The 20046-nt window shown below is 46.7% G+C and overlaps 1 protein-coding gene across 1 annotated transcript; it reads left to right on the forward strand.

Annotated features, from left to right (window-relative positions):
• The first annotated feature begins 7111 nt into the window (after nt 1-7111).
• On the forward strand, nt 7112-15206 carry LOC125513795 (DExH-box ATP-dependent RNA helicase DExH12). Its single transcript, XM_048679004.1, has 5 exons — nt 7112-7285; nt 7382-8111; nt 8230-10479; nt 11345-11734; nt 11836-15206. Exons 2-5 carry the CDS (start codon nt 7389-7391, stop codon nt 15007-15009), a joined length of 6537 nt encoding a protein of 2178 aa, XP_048534961.1. The 5' UTR covers nt 7112-7285; nt 7382-7388; the 3' UTR covers nt 15010-15206.
• Nucleotides 15207-20046: the final 4840 nt, after the last annotated feature.

Here is a 20046-nt window from a genome sequence, read left to right on the forward strand (position 1 = left end):
GATGACTAAAACACCGTTCTCCGGTACTATGGAGAGAGCAACAGATTTGTTGGAAATCATACATACCGATGTATGTGGTCCGATGAATATTGAGGCTCGTGGCGGATATCGTTATTTTCTCACCTTCACAGATGATTTAAGCAGATATGGGTATATCTACTTAATGAAACATAAGTCTGAAACATTTGAAAAGTTCAAAGAATTTCAGAGTGAAGTTGAAAATCATCGTAACAAGAAAATAAAGTTTCTACGATCTGATCGTGGAGGAGAATATTTGAGTTACGAGTTTGGTGTACATTTGAAAAACTGTGGAATAGTTTCGCAACTCACGCCACCCGGAACACCATAGCGTAATGGTGTGTCCGAACGTCGTAATCGTACTTTACTAGATATGGTGCGATCTATGATGTCTCTTACAGATTTACCGCTATCGTTTTGGGGTTATGCTTTAGAGACGGCCGCATTCACGTTAAATAGGGCACCATCAAAATCCGTTGAGACGACACCTTATGAACTATGGTTTGGCAAGAAACCAAAGTTGTCGTTTCTTAAAGTTTGGGGCTGCGATGCTTATGTGAAAAAGCTTCAACCTGATAAGCTCGAACCCAAATCGGAGAAATGTGTCTTCATAGGATACCCAAAGGAGACTGTTGGGTACACCTTCTATCACAGATCCGAAGGCAAGACATTCGTTGCTAAGAATGGATCCTTTCTAGAGAAGGAGTTTCTTTCGAAAGAAGTGAGTGGGAGGAAAGTAGAACTTGACGAGGTAACTGTACCTGCTCCCTTACTGGAAAGTAGTACATCACAGAAAACTATTTCAGTGACACCTACACCAGTTAGTGAGGAAGCTAATGATAATGATCATGAAACTTCAGATCAAGATACTACTGAACCTCGTAGATCAACCAGAGTAAGATCCGCACCAGAGTGGTACGGTAATCCTGTTCTGAAAGTCATGCTACTAGATCATGATGAACCTACGAACTATGAAGAAGCGATGGTGAGCCCAGATTCCGCAGAGTGGCTTGAAGCCATGAAATCTGAGATATGATCCATGTATGAGAACAAAGTATGGACTTTGGTTGACTTGCCCGATGATCGGCAAGCCATAGAAAATAAATGGATCTTCAAGAGGAAGACGGACACTGATAGTAGTGTTACTATCTACAAAGCTAGAATTGTCGCAAAAGGTTTTCGACAAGTTCAAGGTGTTGACTACGATGAGATTTTCTCACTCGTATCTATGCTTAAGTCTATCCGAATCATGTTAGCAATTGCCGCATTTTATGAAATCTGGCAAATGGATAAACAAAACTGCATTCCTTAATGGATTTACTAAAGAAGAGTTGTATACGATGCAACTAGAAGGTTTTGTCGATCCTAAAGGTGTTAACTAAATATGCAAGCTCCAGCAATCCATCTATGGACTGGTGCAAGAATCTCGGAGTTGGAATATACGCTTTGATAAGTTGATCAAGGCATATAGTTTTATGCAGACTTGCGGTGAAGCCTGTATTTACAAGAAAGTGAGTGGGAGCACTACATCATTTCTGATAAGTACATGTGTATGACATATTGTTGATCGGAAATAATGTAGAATTATTCTGCAAAGCATAAAGGAGTGTTTGAAAGGAGTTTTTCAAAGAAAGACTTCGGTAAAGCTGCTTACATATTGAGCTTCAAGATCTATAGAGATAGATCAAGACGCTTGATAAGTTTTTTCAATGAGTACATACCTTGACAAGATTTTGAAGTAGTTCAAAATGGAGCAGTCAAAGAAAGAGTTCTTGCCTGTATTACAAGGTGTGAAGTTGAGTAAGACTCAAAACCCGACCACGGCAGAATATAGAAAGAGAATGAAAGTCATTCCCTATGCCTTGGCCATAGGTTCTATAAAGTATGTCATGCTGTGTACCAGATCTATTGTATACCCTACACTGATTTGGCAAGGGAGTACAATAGTGATCTAGGAGTAGATCACTGGACAGCGGTCAGAATTATCCTTAGTGAAATAAGGATATGTTTCTCGATTATGGACGTGACAAAAAGGTTCGTCGTAAAGGGTTACGTCGATGCAAGTTTTTGACACTGGTCCAGATGATTCTAAATCTCAATCTGGATACATATTGAAAGTGGGAGCAATTAGCTAGAGTAGCTCCGTGCAGAGCATTGTAGACATAGAATTTTGCAAAATACATACGGATCTGAATATGGCAGGCCCGTTGACTAAATTTCTCTCACAAGCAAAACATGATCACTCTTTGGGTGTTAATCACATAGCGATGTGAACTAGATTATTGAATCTAGTAAACCCTTTGGGTGTTAGTCACATGGAGATGTGAACCAATCACATAAAGATGTGAACTATTGGTGTTAATCACATAGCGATGTGAACTAGATTATTGACTCTAGTGCAAGTGGGAGACTGAAGGAAATATGCCCTAGAGACAATAATAAAGTTATTATTTATTTCCTTATTTCATGATAAATGTTTATTATTCATGCTAGAATTGTATTAACCGGAAACATAATACATGTGTGAATACATAGACAAACAGAGTGTCACTAGTATGCCTCTACTTGACTAGCTCGTTAATCAAAGATGGTTATGTTTCCTGACCATGAACAAAGTGTTGTTATTTGATTAATGAGGTCACATCATTAGTTGAATGATCTGATTGACATGACCCATTCCATTAGCTTAGCACCCGATCGTTTAGTATGTTGCTATTGCTTTCTTCATGACTTATACATGTTCCTATAACTATGAGATTATGCAACTCCCGTTTACCGGAGGAACACTTTGGGTACTACCAAACGTCACAACGTAACTGGGTGATTATAAAGGAGTACTACAGGTGTCTCCAAAGGTACATGTTGGGTTGGCGTATTTCGAGATTAGGATTTGTCACTCTGATTGTCGGAGAGGTATCTCTGGGCCCTCTCGGTAATGCACATCACATAAGCCATGCAAGCATTGCAACTAATAAGTTAGTTGTGAGATGATGTATTACGGAACGAGTAAAGAGACTTGCCAGTAACGAGATTGAACTAGGTATTGGATACCGACGATTGAATCTCGGGCAAGTAACATACCGATGACAAAGGGAACAACGTATGTTGTTATGCGGTCTGACCGATAAAGATCTTCGTAGAATATGTAGGAGCCAATATGGGCATCCAGGTCCCGCTATTGGTTATTGACCGGAGACGTGTCTCGGTCATGTCTACATTGTTCTCGAACCCGTAGGGTCCGCCCACTTAAGGTTACGATGACAATTATATTATGAGTTTATGCATTTTGATGTACCGAAGGTTGTTCAGAGTCCCAGATGTGATCACGGACATGACGAGGAGTCTCGAAATGGTCGAGACGTAAAGATTGATATATTGGAAGCCTATGTTTGGATATCGGAAGTGTTCCGGGTGAAATCGGGATTTTACTGGAGTACCGGAAGGTTACCGGAACCCCTTGGGAGCTATATGGGCCTTAGTGGGCTTTAGTGGAAAGGAGAAAGGGGCAGCCCAAGGTGGCTGTGCGCCTCCCCCTTCCCCTAGTCCTATTAGGACTAGGAGAGGTGGCCGGTCCCCTCTCTCTTTCCCCCCCTCAAGGAGTCCTATTCCAACTAGGATTGGGGGGGGGGGGAATCCTACTCCTAGAGGGAGTAGGACTCTCCTGGCGCGCCTCCTGTGGCCGGCCAGCCTCCCCCCTCTAATCCTTTATATACTGAGGCAGAGGCACCCCAGAAAGACACAAATTGATCCACGTGATCTATTCCTTAGCCGTGTGCGGTGCCCCCAGCCACCATAGTCCTCGATAATACTGTAGCGGAGTTTAGGCAAAGCCCTGCTGCTGTAGTGCATCAAGAGGTCACCACGCCGTCGTGCTGACGGAACTCTTCCCCGACACTTTGCTGGATCGGAGTCCGGGGATCATCATCGAGCTGAACATGTGCTCGAACTCAGAGGTGCCGTAGTTTCGGTGCTTGATCGGTTGGATCGTGAAGACGTACGACTACTTCCTCTACGTTGTGTCAACGCTTCCGCAGTCGGTCTGCGTGGGTACGTAGACAACACTCTCCCCTCTCGTTGCTATGCATCACCATGATCTTGCGTGTGCGTAGGAAATTTTTTGAAATTACTACGAAACCCAACAAGGTGGAGGGAGAGAAGGAAAGGGGGGGCGCCGCCCCTCCCTCCTTGTCCAATTCGGACTAGGGGGAGAGGGGGCGCGCGGCCTGCCCTGGCAGCCCCTTCCTCTTCTCCACATTAGGCCCATAAGGCCCATTAACCCCCCGGGGGGTTCCGGTAACCCCCCGGTGCTCCGGTTTTATCCGAAATTTCCCCGGAACACTTCCGGTGTCCGAATATAGTCATCCAATATATCAATCTTTATGTCTCGACCATTTCGAGACTCCTCGTCATGTCCGTGATCACATCCGGGACTCCGAACAACCTTCGGTACATCAAAATGCATAAACTCATAATAATTGTCATCGTAACGTTAAGCGTGCGGACCCTACGGTTCGAGAACAATGCAGACATGACTGAGACAAATCTCCGCTCAATAACCAATAGCGGGACCTGGATGCCCATATTGGCTCCTACATATTCTACGAAGATCTTTATCGGTCAGACCGCATAACAACATACGTTGTTCCCTTTGTCATCGGTATGTTACTTGCCCGAGATTCAATTGTCGGTATCCAATACCTAGTTCAATCTCGTTACTGGCAAGTCTCTTTACTCGTTCCGTAATACATCATCTCACAACTAACTTATTAGTTGCAATGCTTGCAAGGCTTATGTGATGTGCATTACCGAGAGGGCCCAGAGATACCTCTCCGACAATCGGAGTGACAAATCCTAATCTCGAAATACGCCAACCCAACATGTACCTTTGGAGACACCTGTAGAGCTCCTTTATAATCACCCAGTTACGTTGTGACGTTTGGTAGCACACAAAGTATTCCTCCGGCAAACGGGAGTTGCATAATCTCATAGTCATAGGAACATGTATAAGTCATGAAGAAAGCAATAGCAACATACTAAATGATCGGGTGCTAAGCTAATGGAATGGGTCATGTCAATCAGATCATTCATCTAATGATGTGATCCCGTTAATCAAATAACAACTCTTTTGTCCATGGTTAGGAAACATAACCATCTTGGATTAACAAGCTAGTCAAGTAGAGGCATACTAGTGACACTCTGTTTGTCTATGTATTCACACATGTATTATGTTTCCGGTTAATACAATTCTAGCATGAATAATAAAAATTTATCATGATATAAGGAAATAAATAATAACTTTATTATTGCCTCTAGGGCATATTTCCTTCAATAACCTCCAACACCGAAAACATCATAGAAGAAGCATGGGAACTCCGTTTTTGATGAACTCGAGCTTGTCATGAAAATGACCATAAGCTCCAAATCTCACAAGGAGAGGAACCAAACAAGAACCAATAAAGATGATGCAAGGATGCAATGGTTTGAGCTCTCTATGAACGATACGATCAAGCTACTCATCGAGAGCCCCCCTTGATAGTACGACAATCGAACCTATAACCCGGTCTCCCAACTACCACCATGAGACCGGTAAAATAGAAAACTTATCAAGGGAAAACCTTTGCCTTGCACATGGTCCACTTGAGCTGGATGATGACGATCTTGACTCCCTCAAGTTGGACCACCTTTCTTGATTGTGTTGACTCGATGAAGACTAGTTGATTGCTTCCCCATACTCCACTATGGGTGAGCCACTCTTCCGCACATTTTCACAAGTCCATTGTCACCACAAAGGACGGCAAGCTTCAAGCATTTGATCTCTTCATGATGCTCCACTTGAACTTGCACACCGCAACCTTTCTTGATTGTGTTGACTCGATGAAGACTAGTTGATTGCTTCCCCATACTCCACTATGGGTGAGCCACTCTTCCGCACATCTTCACAAGTCCATTGTCACCACAAAGGACGGCAAGCTTCAAGCATTTGATCTCTTCGTGATGCTCCACTTGAACTTGCACACCGCAACCTAGTCCTACAAAGAACTCTCACGAAGACCATGGGTTAGTACACAAAGCGAAATTGACAATGCTTACCATACCATGGGATCACTTGATCCCTCTCGGTATATCTTCTGCGCTTTGTGAGTTGATCAACTTGATTCATTCTTGACTTAATCTTGATCAACCTTGAATTTTTCCAATTCTCTTCATTTGGATGATGTCTCGAAGGTAGACATGAATGATCACACAATCTTCTTATTCAAGACATGCTTGCAATAAGCTCGATACTCACATGACCAATCTTTGGATAATTCCTTAAATGGCACCTTGGTCGACACAAACTCTCCTTGAAACCAACACATGTACTCCAAGAAAAGCCTATGGACAAAATCTTTAAATATAACTCAAGGCAACCATTAGTCCATAGAGATTGTCATCAATTGCCAAAACCAAACATGGGGGCACCGCATGTTCTTTCACTCGTGGCACTGGTGATCTTATATGACTAGACATTTTTTTTGAGAAAAATCTTATACGATTAGTTTTTTTAGGGATTTTTATACGACTAGATGACCCGTTGCGTCAAGGCCGAATGCAGGGAGCAACTAGTTAACGAGCGCTTCTTTGGGAGCCTCGCAACGATCAGCATCACTTGGTGCGCTCTTGGCTATTCGCCACGTGTCGCGCTCTGGACGCTTCCTTCGAATTTTTTTATTTTTCTACACGCGTTTTCGACTTTTTAAACGGTTTTTTTCGACGTTTTGGTTTTCTCTCGGTCTTCCATAGCTTTTCGATAAAAAGAAATTTCGAATTTTTTTTTGCGCGAAAAAATGCGTTTTTTTTTCTTTCGCGAAAGTCACGGTTTTTTTCCGCGAGACACGGTTGTGCTTTTTAATTAGTGACGTCGCCGAATGCAACCGAGAAGGTTGGCCCTCTTATCCCCCTCTCAGGCCCACCAAAGAAGGCCCGAATGATCGTGCTGTACAGCTGACCCAAACGGGCCGGCCCAGCCCCGATCTGGGTCGGTTCCATTCCTCTCGTCTCGAACCGACCCGGCCTGGCCTGAGCTGACCTAGGCTATATTCCCGAGTCCAATCCAATCTCCGCCCCGCCGCCTTCTCTTCCCCCCAAATCCATCCCCTCTTCTCCCCCATCTCCGACGCCGACGACGCCGCCGCCCGAGGCCGCCGCCGCCGCCGCCACCACCCGAGGCGGCGGGAGCCGCGCCACGAGCCGCCCCCGCTAGCCCCGCCCGCCGCCCGACCCACAGGTAACAGCCGGCACGCCCCTCACTCCCCTCCTCAGAACCCTAGCTTCCAAAACCCTAGCTCGATCCGCGCCTGACCGCTCCCCCGTGGCCCCGCAGCGGCGAGATGGCGAACCTGGGAGGCGGCGCGGAGGCGCACGCGCGGTTCAAGCAGTACGAGTACCGCGCCAACTCGAGCCTGGTGCTCACCACCGACTCGCGGCCGCGGGACACGCACGAGCCCACGGGCGAGCCCGAGACGCTCTGGGGCCGGATCGACAAGAGGAGCTTCGGCGACCGCGCCGTGCAGGCCAAGCCCCCCGAGCTCGAGGACCGCCTCACCAAGTCCCGCAAGAAGAAGGAGCGCGACGCCGCCGCCTCTGCCGGCGACGCCGACGCCGACCAGCCCCGCAAGCGCAGGCGCCGCTCCTCCGCCGCCCAGCGCGAGGAGAGCGTGCTCTCCCTTGCGGACGATGTCGTCTACAAGCCCCAGACCAAGGAGACGCGCGCCGCCTACGAGGCCATGCTCAGCGTCATCCAGCAGCAGTTCGGCGGCCAGCCGCTCGACGTGCTTGGCGGCGCTGCTGACGAGGTGCTCGCCGTCCTCAAGAATGACAAGATCAAGAACCCTGACAAGAAGAAGGAGATCGAGAAGCTCCTCAACCCCATCTCCAGCGCCATGTTCGACCAGTTTGTCTCCATCGGGAAGCTCATCACAGATTTCCATGATGCCAGCGACCCTGCTGCTGCTCCTTCTGGTGATGGCGGGGACGCCACCATGGATGATGATATTGGAGTTGCTGTCGAGTTCGAGGAGGATGAAGATGATGAGGAAAGTGATTTTGATCAGGTACATACCCATATCCCATTGTGCTTACAGTCTTTCTCTATTTCTCTTGCCTGTTCCTGACTGGAAAATCCCATATGTTTGCTTGTGTGTATAACCTTCAATGTTTTGCCTTGATCAGGTGCAAGATGACTTGGATGACGACGATGATGATGTGGCTGAGTTGAACCGTCCTGGAGGTATGCAGATGGGCGGAGAGTTGGATGACGATGATATGCAGAACTCCAATGAGGGCCTGAACATAAATGTGCAGGACATTGATGCTTACTGGCTGCAGAGGAAGATAACACAAGCATACGAAGATATTGATCCCCAGCAGAGCCAGAAGCTTGCCGAGGAGATATTGAAGATAATTGCTGTGGGTGACGACAGAGATGTTGAGAATCGCCTTGTCATGGAGTTGGACTATGAGAAATTCGATCTCATTAAACTGGTACTGCGCAACCGGTTCAAGATAGTCTGGTGTACCCGCTTAGCCAGGGCTGAAGATCAGGAAGAGCGGAAGAAGATAGAGGAAGAGATGATGGATAACCCAAGCTTAGCCCCAATATTGGAGCAGCTACATGCAACTAGAGCCTCTGCAAAGGAGAGGCAGAAGAATCTGGAGAAAAGTATCAGGGATGAGGCCAAGAGGCTTCTTAACAATGACAGTGCTGGCGCTGATGGTCCAAGGGAGCGTCGGGCAGTTGAGCGGGATACGGAGAGTGGATGGCTAAAGGGCCAGAGGCAGCTGCTTGATCTTGATAGCCTCTCCTTCCACCAAGGTGGTCTCTTGATGGCCAACAAGAAATGTGAACTTCCCGAGGGATCATTTAGAACCCCTCATAAGGGGTATGAAGAAGTCCATGTGCCAGCATTGAAACCTAGGCCATATGGAACTGGAGAGAAGATTGTGAAGATATCTGATATCCCAGGGTGGGCACAACCGGCTTTTGCTGGAATGCAGCAGCTGAACAGGGTCCAGAGCAAGGTTTATGATACTGCCCTTTTCAAACCAGACAACATCCTTCTCTGTGCTCCAACTGGTGCTGGTAAAACCAATGTGGCTGTGCTTACAATTCTTCACCAGATTGGTTTGCATATGAAGGATGGTGAGTTTGATAATAGCAAGTACAAAATTGTCTATGTGGCCCCAATGAAAGCTCTGGTTGCTGAAGTTGTTGGAAACTTGTCGGCACGGCTTAAAGACTTCAATGTTAATGTTAGGGAGCTCAGTGGAGACCAGAACCTGACAAAACAACAGATTGATGATACACAGATCATCGTCACCACACCTGAGAAGTGGGATATTGTCACGAGGAAATCTGGGGACAGAACATACACTCAAATGGTAAAGCTTCTGATCATAGATGAGATCCATCTGCTTCATGACAACAGAGGGCCTGTCCTGGAGAGTATTGTTTCTAGAACAGTACGGCAGATTGAGACGACCAAGGAACATATTCGCCTAGTTGGCCTCTCTGCAACTCTTCCAAACTATGAAGATGTTGCTGTATTCCTGCGTGTTCGCTCTGAGGGTCTCTTCCATTTTGATAACAGTTACCGGCCTTGCCCTCTTGCTCAGCAGTACATTGGGATCACTGTGAGGAAGCCACTGCAGAGGTTTCAGTTGATGAATGAGATCTGTTATGAGAAAGTAATGGCTTCTGCTGGTAAGCATCAAGTGCTTATTTTTGTGCACTCCAGGAAGGAGACATCGAAAACTGCTAGGGCCATCAGAGACACTGCCTTGGCGAATGATACATTGACTCGCTTTCTGAAGGATGAGAGTGCAAGCCAGGAGATCCTTGGCAGTCATACAGATATTGTCAAAAGCAGTGATCTTAAAGACCTTTTGCCGTATGGGTTTGCTATTCATCATGCTGGGATGGCAAGGGTAGACCGTGAACTTGTTGAGGAACTTTTTGCTGATAAGCATATACAGGTCCTTGTTTCGACAGCCACCCTTGCTTGGGGTGTCAACTTGCCTGCACATACTGTTATTATAAAGGGCACACAGATTTATAATCCGGAAAAAGGTGCTTGGACAGAATTAAGTCCTCTGGATGTCATGCAGATGCTTGGTCGTGCAGGTAGGCCTCAGTATGACACACACGGAGAGGGAATAATCTTAACTGGCCACAGTGAATTGCAATACTACCTCTCCCTTATGAATCAACAGCTGCCTATCGAGAGTCAGTTCGTATCCAAGTTGGCAGATCAGTTAAATGCAGAGATTGTTCTGGGTACTATTCAGAATGCTCGGGAAGCATGCTCTTGGCTTGGCTACACTTATCTCTACATCCGGATGCTGCGGAATCCAACGCTGTATGGCTTACCAGCAGATATCATGGAGACGGACAAAACGCTAGATGAGAGGAGAGCTGACTTGGTAAGTACATGCTATACTCTGTTTTTTGAAGCTGCATAATCCCATCATCCTAGTGATTTATTTTCAAGCATTGTTTCATGTGTTACACTTACATATATGGACTAGCTGTACATTGCGGTGTTCAACAGGTGCATGAGCATATAATCTTTAGTAAATAAGCAATTGTTAAATTTTCTGGCTGTACATTGCGGTGTTCAGTATTTATATGTGGAGAATAGACTAGGCAACATGTTTCTACCTGACTAGGGCAATTGCATCCAGGGGAAAGTGTCTTCCACTGGTATTAGTTTTTTTGTGTCTTCAGTATTGTTATGCCAGATGTGATTAAGTTGCACATTTTGTAGATTGCTTATATGGAAAAAATACTCTTTGGTAATTAGTGTCTGTTTGATTTCTTGATTTCTGTGTATCAATAACAGCATCATTGCCCATACAGATGTGGCATTATAATGGAAATTTATTTTCCAAATTTTTCTAAAGTTCAAATATGGGTAGGCATGTAGATACAAAATTTATCATGGATAATTTGTTGTAATACAGGAGGCATTTGCTTGAGATTGGTTTTTAGAATTGGGAAAAATGAAGGTGGAAGAGGCTTCATCCTATCAGTAATGTGGTATTGGGTATTTTGCGGTGATAGGAAAAGAAATTCTCAGCTATTTGCTTTTCATTGGATGAGTTACTTATTATTTCATTTGTTGTATATGGGCGCATCTTAATACTGGTCCCAACCCTTAGAGAAATACCAGAGCAACATAGTTGTCAGTTAGCTTATGATTGGCATTGTTAATATTGTTCTTCAGATGCTCTCTTGATTTTGTACTTCTTGCCTGTTCCACTGCTGATTCTTGGTTTGCTGCTTCAGGTGCACTCTGCTGCAAATTTGCTGGATAGGAATAATTTGATAAAGTACGACAGGAAAACAGGATACTTTCAGGTTACGGACCTTGGAAGGATTGCCAGTTATTACTACATTAGTCATGGGACTATTTCGACATACAATGAATATCTGAAGCCCACGATGGGTGATATTGAGCTGTGTCGATTGTTCTCTCTGAGTGAAGAGTTTAAGTATGTTAGTGTCAGACAAGATGAGAAGATGGAGCTGGCAAAGCTTTTGGATCGTGTGCCAATTCCTGTAAAAGAGAGTTTGGAGGAGCCCAGTGCAAAGATCAATGTGCTGTTGCAAGCATATATATCTAGGTTGAAACTGGAGGGCCTCTCCCTTGGTTCTGATATGGTCTACATCAGACAGGTAACATGTTCTCTATGTTCCATACAATAACTGAGTTTGAACTTTGAACTGCTTGCTTATTTTGTCTAGTATTCTTACATCTCTTATTCTCAATGTTACAGAGTGCTGGCCGACTTCTACGAGCGCTTTTTGAGATAGTTCTGAAGAGGGGATGGGCTCAGTTAGCAGAGAAGGCTCTGAATCTTTGCAAGATGATTGATAAGCAGATGTGGAGTGTCCAAACACCCTTGCGCCAGTTTCCTGGTATTCCAAAGGAAATTCTGATGAAACTGGAGAAAAAAGAATTGGCCTGGGAGAGGTACTATGACCTATCATCGCAGGAAATCGGTGAACTAATCCGGTTTCAAAAGATGGGGAAGCAGCTGCACAGGTGCATCCACCAGTTGCCGAAGTTGAACCTTTCTGCCCATGTTCAACCCATTACTCGCACGGTTTTAGGTTTCGAACTGACTATAACACCTGATTTCCTATGGGATGATAAGGTACATGGATATGTTGAGCCATTTTGGGTTATAGTCGAGGACAATGATGGAGAGTACATTCTTCACCATGAGTACTTCATGCTTAAGAAACAATATGTGGATGAAGATCACACACTTCACTTTACAGTGCCAATATATGAGCCACTGCCTCCTCAGTATTTTATACGTGTTGTATCTGACAAGTGGCTTGGTTCTCAGACGATTCTCCCTGTTTGCTTTAGGCACTTGATTCTTCCAGAAAAATATGCTCCACCAACTGAATTGCTTGATCTGCAGCCACTACCCGTCACTGCATTGAGGAATGCACGATATGAAGGTCTTTATAGTGCTTTTAAACATTTCAACCCCATCCAGACTCAAGTGTTCACTGTCTTGTATAATAGTGACGACAGTGTATTGGTTGCTGCACCAACTGGTAGTGGGAAGACTATATGTGCGGAATTTGCTATACTAAGGAACCATCAGAAGGCTGTATCTGGGGAAACCAACATGCGTGTTGTGTATATAGCACCTATTGAAGCTCTGGCCAAAGAAAGATACAGAGACTGGTCAAAGAAATTTGGTGAATTTGCCCGTGTGGTTGAGCTAACAGGCGAAACTGCTGCTGATTTGAAACTTCTTGACAAAGGGGAGATCATTATCAGTACTCCTGAAAAGTGGGATGCACTTTCTCGCCGGTGGAAGCAGCGGAAACCTGTCCAGCAAGTCAGCTTATTTATTGTTGATGAGCTTCATCTAATTGGATCTGAGAAGGGACATGTTCTGGAAATAGTTGTCTCTCGGATGAGGCGTATTTCAAGTCATATTGGCAGTAACATCCGGATTGTGGCGCTTTCAGCGTCACTTGGAAATGCTAAAGATCTTGGAGAATGGATTGGTGCTACTGCTCATGGTCTTTTCAACTTCCCCCCAGCAGTGCGGCCAGTCCCGTTGGAAATACACATCCAGGGTGTGGATATAGCAAATTTTGAGGCAAGAATGCAAGCAATGGCAAAGCCAACATACACTGCCATCACACAACATGCAAAGAGTGGTAAGCCTGCCCTTGTGTTTGTGCCGACACGGAAGCATGCAAGGTTGACTGCATTGGATTTGTGTGCATACTCGAGTGCTGAGGGTGGCGGTACACCGTTCCTTCTTGGGTCCCAGGATGAGATGGATACTTTCATTGGAGGTGTCAATGAAGAAACACTTAAAAATACGCTGAGATGTGGTGTGGGCTACTTGCATGAGGGCCTTAGTGACCTTGACCAGGAACTTGTGACTCAGCTGTTTCTTGGTGGGAGGATCCAAGTGTGTGTTGCAAGCAGCACGATGTGCTGGGGCAGATCATTGCCTGCTCATTTGGTTGTTGTGATGGGAACCCAGTATTATGATGGCCGGGAGAGTGCTCATACTGATTATCCAATCACTGATCTGCTACAGATGATGGGTCATGCTAGCAGGCCTCTTCAAGATAACTCAGGGAAATGTGTTATATTGTGCCATGCACCTCGGAAGGAATACTACAAGAAGTTCCTATTTGAGGCCTTCCCTGTGGAGAGTCATCTCCACCATTTCTTGCATGATCATATGAATGCCGAGGTTGTTGTGGGTGTTGTAGAAAACAAACAAGATGCAGTGGACTATCTTACTTGGACTTTCATGTACAGGCGGCTGAACAAGAACCCCAACTACTACAACCTGCAGGGTGTAAGTCACAGGCATCTGTCAGATCATCTTTCTGAGCTAATCGAGACAGTGTTGAATGACCTGGAGTCAAGCAAGTGCGTGGCTGTAGAGGAGGATATGTACCTGAAGCCGCTCAACCTTGGTCTCATTGCTGCGTACTACTACATCAGCTACACTACCATTGAACGGTTCAGTTCAATGCTAACTCAGAAGACCAAGATGAAAGGTCTCCTCGAAATTCTAGCTTCAGCATCAGAATATGCAGAGCTTCCAAGTCGCCCAGGCGAAGAGGAATACATTGAGAGGCTAGTCCGTCACCAGAGGTTTTCTATTGACAAACCCAAGTATGGTGATCCACATGTCAAGGCGAACGCCCTGCTGCAATCCCACTTTGCAAGGCACACGGTGGTAGGGAACCTGGCAGCCGACCAGCGCGAGATCCTCCTTTCTGCCCATAGGCTGCTCCTGGCAATGGTTGATGTCATCTCTAGCAGTGGATGGCTCACTCTGGCTCTGAATGCAATGGAGCTGAGCCAGATGGTGACTCAAGGCATGTGGGATCGTGATTCTGTGCTGCTCCAACTTCCACACTTCACCAGGGACCTGGCCCGGAGATGCCAGGAAAATGAAGCGAAGCCCATCGAGAGCATCTTTGATCTGGCTGAGATGAGCATTGATGAGATGCGGGACCTGCTGCAGCTGTCAAACTCTGAGCTGCAGGACGTGGTCCAGTTCTTCAAGCGGTTCCCCAACGTCGACATGACATATGAAGTCCGTGAGGGCGACGACATAAGGGCCGGTGACAACGTGACCTTGCAGGTGACTCTGGAGCGTGACATGACCAACCTGCCGAACTCTGAGGTCGGGCCGGTGCACGCCCCCAGGTTCCCCAAGACCAAGGAGGAAGGGTGGTGGCTGGTGGTCGGCGACAGCTCCACGAAGCAGCTGCTGGCGATCAAGAGGGTCACCCTCCAGAAAAGGGCCCGTGTGAAGCTCGAGTTCACCGCTGCCGCGGAGCCAGGGAGCAAGGACTACATGATCTACCTGATGTCGGACTCCTACCTTGGCTGCGACCAGGAGTACGAGTTCACCGTCGATATCAAGGAAGCTGGAGGCGACTGATTTCGAACACCTAGAACTCTTTTTTATACTGGGTTTTTGCTCTTATGTGAGTGTGACATGAAACTTATTATCATCCTCTTGTCTGTAATGTAACACCTGAAGTTTAGCTTTGATTCAGGGTAAGTGTAACCTGATGCACACGTACGTTATTGTGTTTTTGTATGGCAACGAGGAGGATCTGCACTGGTTGCTGATGATGTTTTGCTGATGTTCTTATGTGATGTTTCTTGATCTGATTTGACAAGTTATTATAATAGGATTAAGTTGAGCCTGATAAACACGTTATTGTGTTTTTGTCAGTCAAGATATAAATTGATCCACAAGACATTTTTGTCTCACCGTTACCTTGGTGGTACAATAGAAGGGAATAATGCGGTGGATCTCTCTTTCGGGCTAGGGAACGGAAAGATGGCGGCAGAGGCTTCGAGTTCGGGTGATCCGGATGATCTGGCTGCTATGATGAAGGAGCTGGGCCTCTCGGAGGACGATCTCGATGATGTGGTTGTGGATCAAGGATCCGTGCCGCCGGAAGCTACTCGATGGATGGCGGTGGCTAGGGTGAACATCGAGAAACAGTACAGCCAATTCGGGTTCTACAAAAACATGCGTGCGGCCTGGAATCTTGCTCAGAAAGTTAGTATCCACCCCCTGGAAGACAACCTGCACACTCTGCAATTCGCTTGTCTGGGGGGCTAGGAACGAGTCATGGGGGATGGACCATGGGCGTTTCGTGGTGATGCGGTGATCCTGGCACCGTACGATGGTTTCTCAAAACCGTCCTCTGTCAAGCTAGATTGGCTGGAAATCTTCGCATGATTTTGAAGGCAATTTCTATCGAGTGCAGGTTAAGATTAATGTGGGCAAACCCCTGAAAAATGCAGTGTCTCTGAAGGTGGGGGTGGGGGGGGGGGGGAGAGGATGATCTTCCGGGTGAGGTATGAGCATCTCCCAAACTGGTGCGCTGTTTGTGGGAGGCTGGGGCATCTGTTTAAAGAACACGACGATGGTGTGCATCCTCCCTCAGCTCTGGTGTTCAAGGGTCTAAAAGCGGACTGGTTTAGGGGCGCAGGGCCAGGACCTGGAGGTGCAAGGACCGGCAACAGAGGGAAAGCCAAGGGCTCGGGACAGCAGATCCGGAACAATCCTAATACAGATGAATACATGACTGATGCGGAAGGCAACAGAAAACACACGCAAGTCTCCGATGCAATAGCCAACATACAAAAGGGATACAGGATGGCTGCAAAGGGGGCAGATTTGCTTGCCTTACCCTCATCACAGATGCCAGTGAGCCCGCCCCCAAAGCAAGACCTAAAGCGAGCTAGGATGGAACCAGGGACTGAACATGTGTTTCAGAATCAGAGCATGATCAAGCAGTTGGGCGGCAGTTCGGAAGCAACATCGGCGGACTCCTGTGAGGAGTACCGCCGGGCACAATGAGTATCTTAAGTTGGAACTGCCGCGGCGTGGGCAGAGCCGCGGCAGTTCGAGAAGTTCGCGAACTAGCGAAGAGATTTGTCCCTACCATACTTTGTATTGTCGAAATTCAACTAGATAGAGTTCGGGTAGAAAATTTAGCAAGCACTTTGGGCTTTGATAATTCTTTTGCAGTTAGTAGTAATGGCCGGAGTGGCGGCCTTCGTATCTTTTGGAACAATCCAATAAAAGTTGAGATTTTGGGGTACTCGGTGTATCATATAGACTGCTCTATCGATGAACCAGGGTATGATAAGTGGCGAGCATCTTGCTTCTATGGGGAGGCCCGAACACACTTGAGACATCATACGTGGGACACCATGAAGGGAATAACAAGTTCAAGCGACCTTCTGTGGGTGTGCATAGGCGATTTTAATGAAGTGTTACGTCCGGAAGAACATGAGGGCATAGGAGAACGCAGTAATGCCCATATCCAAGGTTTTCGAGATGCTATTGATGTTTGCATGCTCATGGATGTAGGCTATGAAGGAAATTTCTGGACCTTTGAAAAGAGAGTAACAGGCGGGAGCTACACTAGGTGCAGGTTGGATCGGGCTCTTATATCGGCTGATATGAGTGTTCTGTATCTAGAGGCAAATCTAAAACATGAAACTGCAGCGGGCTCCGACCACTGTCCTATTCTGTTCAGCCTGAGAGGCGACAACGGGCGTCCGCCGGCGAAGCCCCCGTTCGGATACGAGGTAATGTGGGAGTCGCATGAGACCTGGCGTGACACGATCACCAAGCACTGGAGCGATGATCCGAATCCGATAACAATGGAGGGTCTCAGGGAAAAACTCATGGTGCTATCAAACAACCCAGATAGATGGAACAGGGAAACCTTTGGGTCTGTCCGGAAGGAGATCAAACACTTGAACTCGGAGCTGCATCGGCTGCGAGGGGAACCAGCTAGGGTGGGGCCGACACACGCGGAACTGAAGATCAGCGAGAGGCTCGTCGAGCTATACCATCGGGAGGAGTTGATGTGGCGTCAACGATCACACATAGAATGGCTAGCTTCTGGCGACAAGAACACGAGGTTTTTTCATATGAGAGCAAGCCAGAGGCGGAATAAAAATATGATCAAAGCGCTGTCCAACTCCTTGGGAGCCATGATCGATGACAAATCAGCACTAAAAAGCATGGTGTCTGACTTCTATAAAGATCTGTACTCGTCGGAAGGCGTCACGGGAATTGATCAAGTATTGCAACATGTGCTGGTCAAAGTAACAACAAGAATGAATGAACAGTTATCTGCACCTTATACAAGTGATGAAGTGAAAACAACGCTCTTTCAGATGTTTCCCACAAAGTCTCCAGGGCCGGATGGCTTTCCAGCACACTTTACCAACGTCACTGGGACTTGTGTGGGGAGGAGGTAACAAAGGCGGTGTTGAGAATCGTTCGAGGGGAGGAAAGTGCTGAATGTGTGAATGACACGGTCTTGGTGCTTATACCCAAAGTGATAAACCCAACCCTGCTTACTCAATTCCGCCCAATAAGTTTATGCAATGTCATCTACAAAATAGCGTCAAAGGTCGTTGCAAACAGGCTTAAAGTGGTACTACCAGACATTATTTTCGAAGAGCAGTCAGCCTTCGTTCCAGGTAGACTGATCACTGACAATATTATATGTGCATATGAGTGTTTACACTTTATGAAACGCAGCAAGGCAAAGTCCAACAGCTATTGCGCTTTAAAGCTGGATATGATGAAAGCATACGACAGGCTGGAGTGGTCTTATCTTCAAGCAATCATGATCAAGCTGGGTTTCCACCTAAAGTGGGTGGATATAGTAATTAGGATGATCAGCTCGGTATCATTCTCAGTTCAGTTTAATGGAGAAAGACTTGAGAGTATTTTGCCTTCACGTGGCATCCGTCAGGGAGACCCGATCTCCCCCTACCTCTTCTTGATCGCACCAGAGGGCCTTTCGTGCCTTTTGAAATCCAGTTCTCGATCATCAGCACTCAGTGGGATAAAGGTGGCACCCACAACCCTGGCTGTTAACCACCTTCTCTTCGTCGATGATAGCCTGTTGCTGTTCAAGTCAAGTGTTCAGGGGGCGGCAGAGATGTCAAAACTGTTGGATATATATTGTACTGCTTCTGGACAAAGGGTAAACCACAATAAGTCATCTATATTTTTCAGCAAGGGGACTCCGCAACTTGTGAGGGATAACATCAAAAACACGCTCAATGTACAGAATGAATCTTTGAGTGATCGATACTTATGAATGCCAACTGATGTAGGGCAGTCGAAGATGGGTACTTTCAGATATCTCCGAGACAGGGTTTGGGAGAAGGTTAAAGGCTGGATGGAAAAACTACTTTCGACAGCAGGCAAGGAGGTACTTATCAAGGCTGTGGCCCAAGCTTTGCCGGTTTACTTCATGGCCTGCTTCAGACTACCTCGTGGCCTGTGTGACAATATCACGACTATTATCCGTCAATTTTGGTGGGGAAGTAAAGCAGGCAGAAGAAAACCTAGCTGGATGGCGTGGGATGTTATGACACGGCCGAAACACCTGGGCGGGCTGGGCTTTCGTGATATGGAAATTTTCAATCTCGCGCTGCTTGCCAGGCAAGCCTGGAGGGTACTTACAGACCCCGGGTCCCTAAGCGCCAGAATTTTGAAGGCGGCATACTTCCCGGACACAACATTGCTTGAAGCTCAACTCGGCGGGAGGCCGTCTCAGATTTGGCGGGCGGTATTGGATGGACGAGACATGCTTAAGCTTGGGATCATACGTCGCATTGGGGATGGGCAAACTACGCGTATTTGGAGCCACAACTGGCTTCCAAGACAGGGCATGAGGAGGCCGATCACGTCAAGGGTCCCATCGCCGCCGACTATGGTCTCGGATCTGATTACGGTTGCAACTGCCACTTGGAATGAAGCATTAGTCCGTTCAGTATTTTTGCCAATCGATGCGGAGGCAATATTGAACATACCCCTTTGTACAAGGAACATCTCTGACTTCTGGGCATGGAGTGCGGAGAAGAAGGGTGGCTTCTCAGTCCTATCGGCGTACAGGTTGATTACACAAACAAAGATCGCTAGGGAATCTTGGATTGACGAGGAGGAGGGAACCTCGGAGACTGGGTGTGATAGCAGTTCGTGGTCGTTGCTATGGGCAGCTAATCTACCACCAAAGATCAAACATTTCCTGTGGAGACTAGCAAGAAGTTCGATCCCGATCGCCGATGTTCTTGTTCACAGAAATATGAGTGTTTCTAAAGCATGCAAGCTTTGTGGCGTCCAGGATTCTTGGCGGCACACGATGGTGGATTGCACCAACGCTCGCTGTATCTGGGCTCTTTCGGATGAGGACTTAGTTGAGAAGTTGAGCCAATACAGCAATGATGACCCTCGGCAGTGGCTGTTCGCCCTGAATGATGCACTAAACGCGCAACAATTCATGCTGTTGGCAGTTACACTATGGGCGATCTGGAGTGCGAAAAGAAAAGCGGTCTATGAGGATATCCACCAATCTCCTATGACTACACATCTATTCATCCAGAGATATATTTCAGAGTTTCAGACCCAGACTAGGGTTTC

This window comes from Triticum urartu, chromosome 6, assembly GCF_003073215.2.
Source record: "Triticum urartu cultivar G1812 chromosome 6, Tu2.1, whole genome shotgun sequence".
NCBI lineage: Eukaryota > Viridiplantae > Streptophyta > Magnoliopsida > Poales > Poaceae > Triticum > Triticum urartu.

Coding starts and splice junctions, on each gene's coding strand:
- LOC125513795 (XM_048679004.1), top strand. CDS start 7,389: ATGGCGAACCTGGGAGGCGGCGCGGAGGCGCACGCGCGGTTCAAGCAG. Junction 8,112..8,229: donor AGGAAAGTGATTTTGATCAG/GTACATACCCAT, acceptor TGCCTTGATCAG/GTGCAAGATGACTTGGATGA. Junction 10,480..11,344: donor ATGAGAGGAGAGCTGACTTG/GTAAGTACATGC, acceptor TTGCTGCTTCAG/GTGCACTCTGCTGCAAATTT.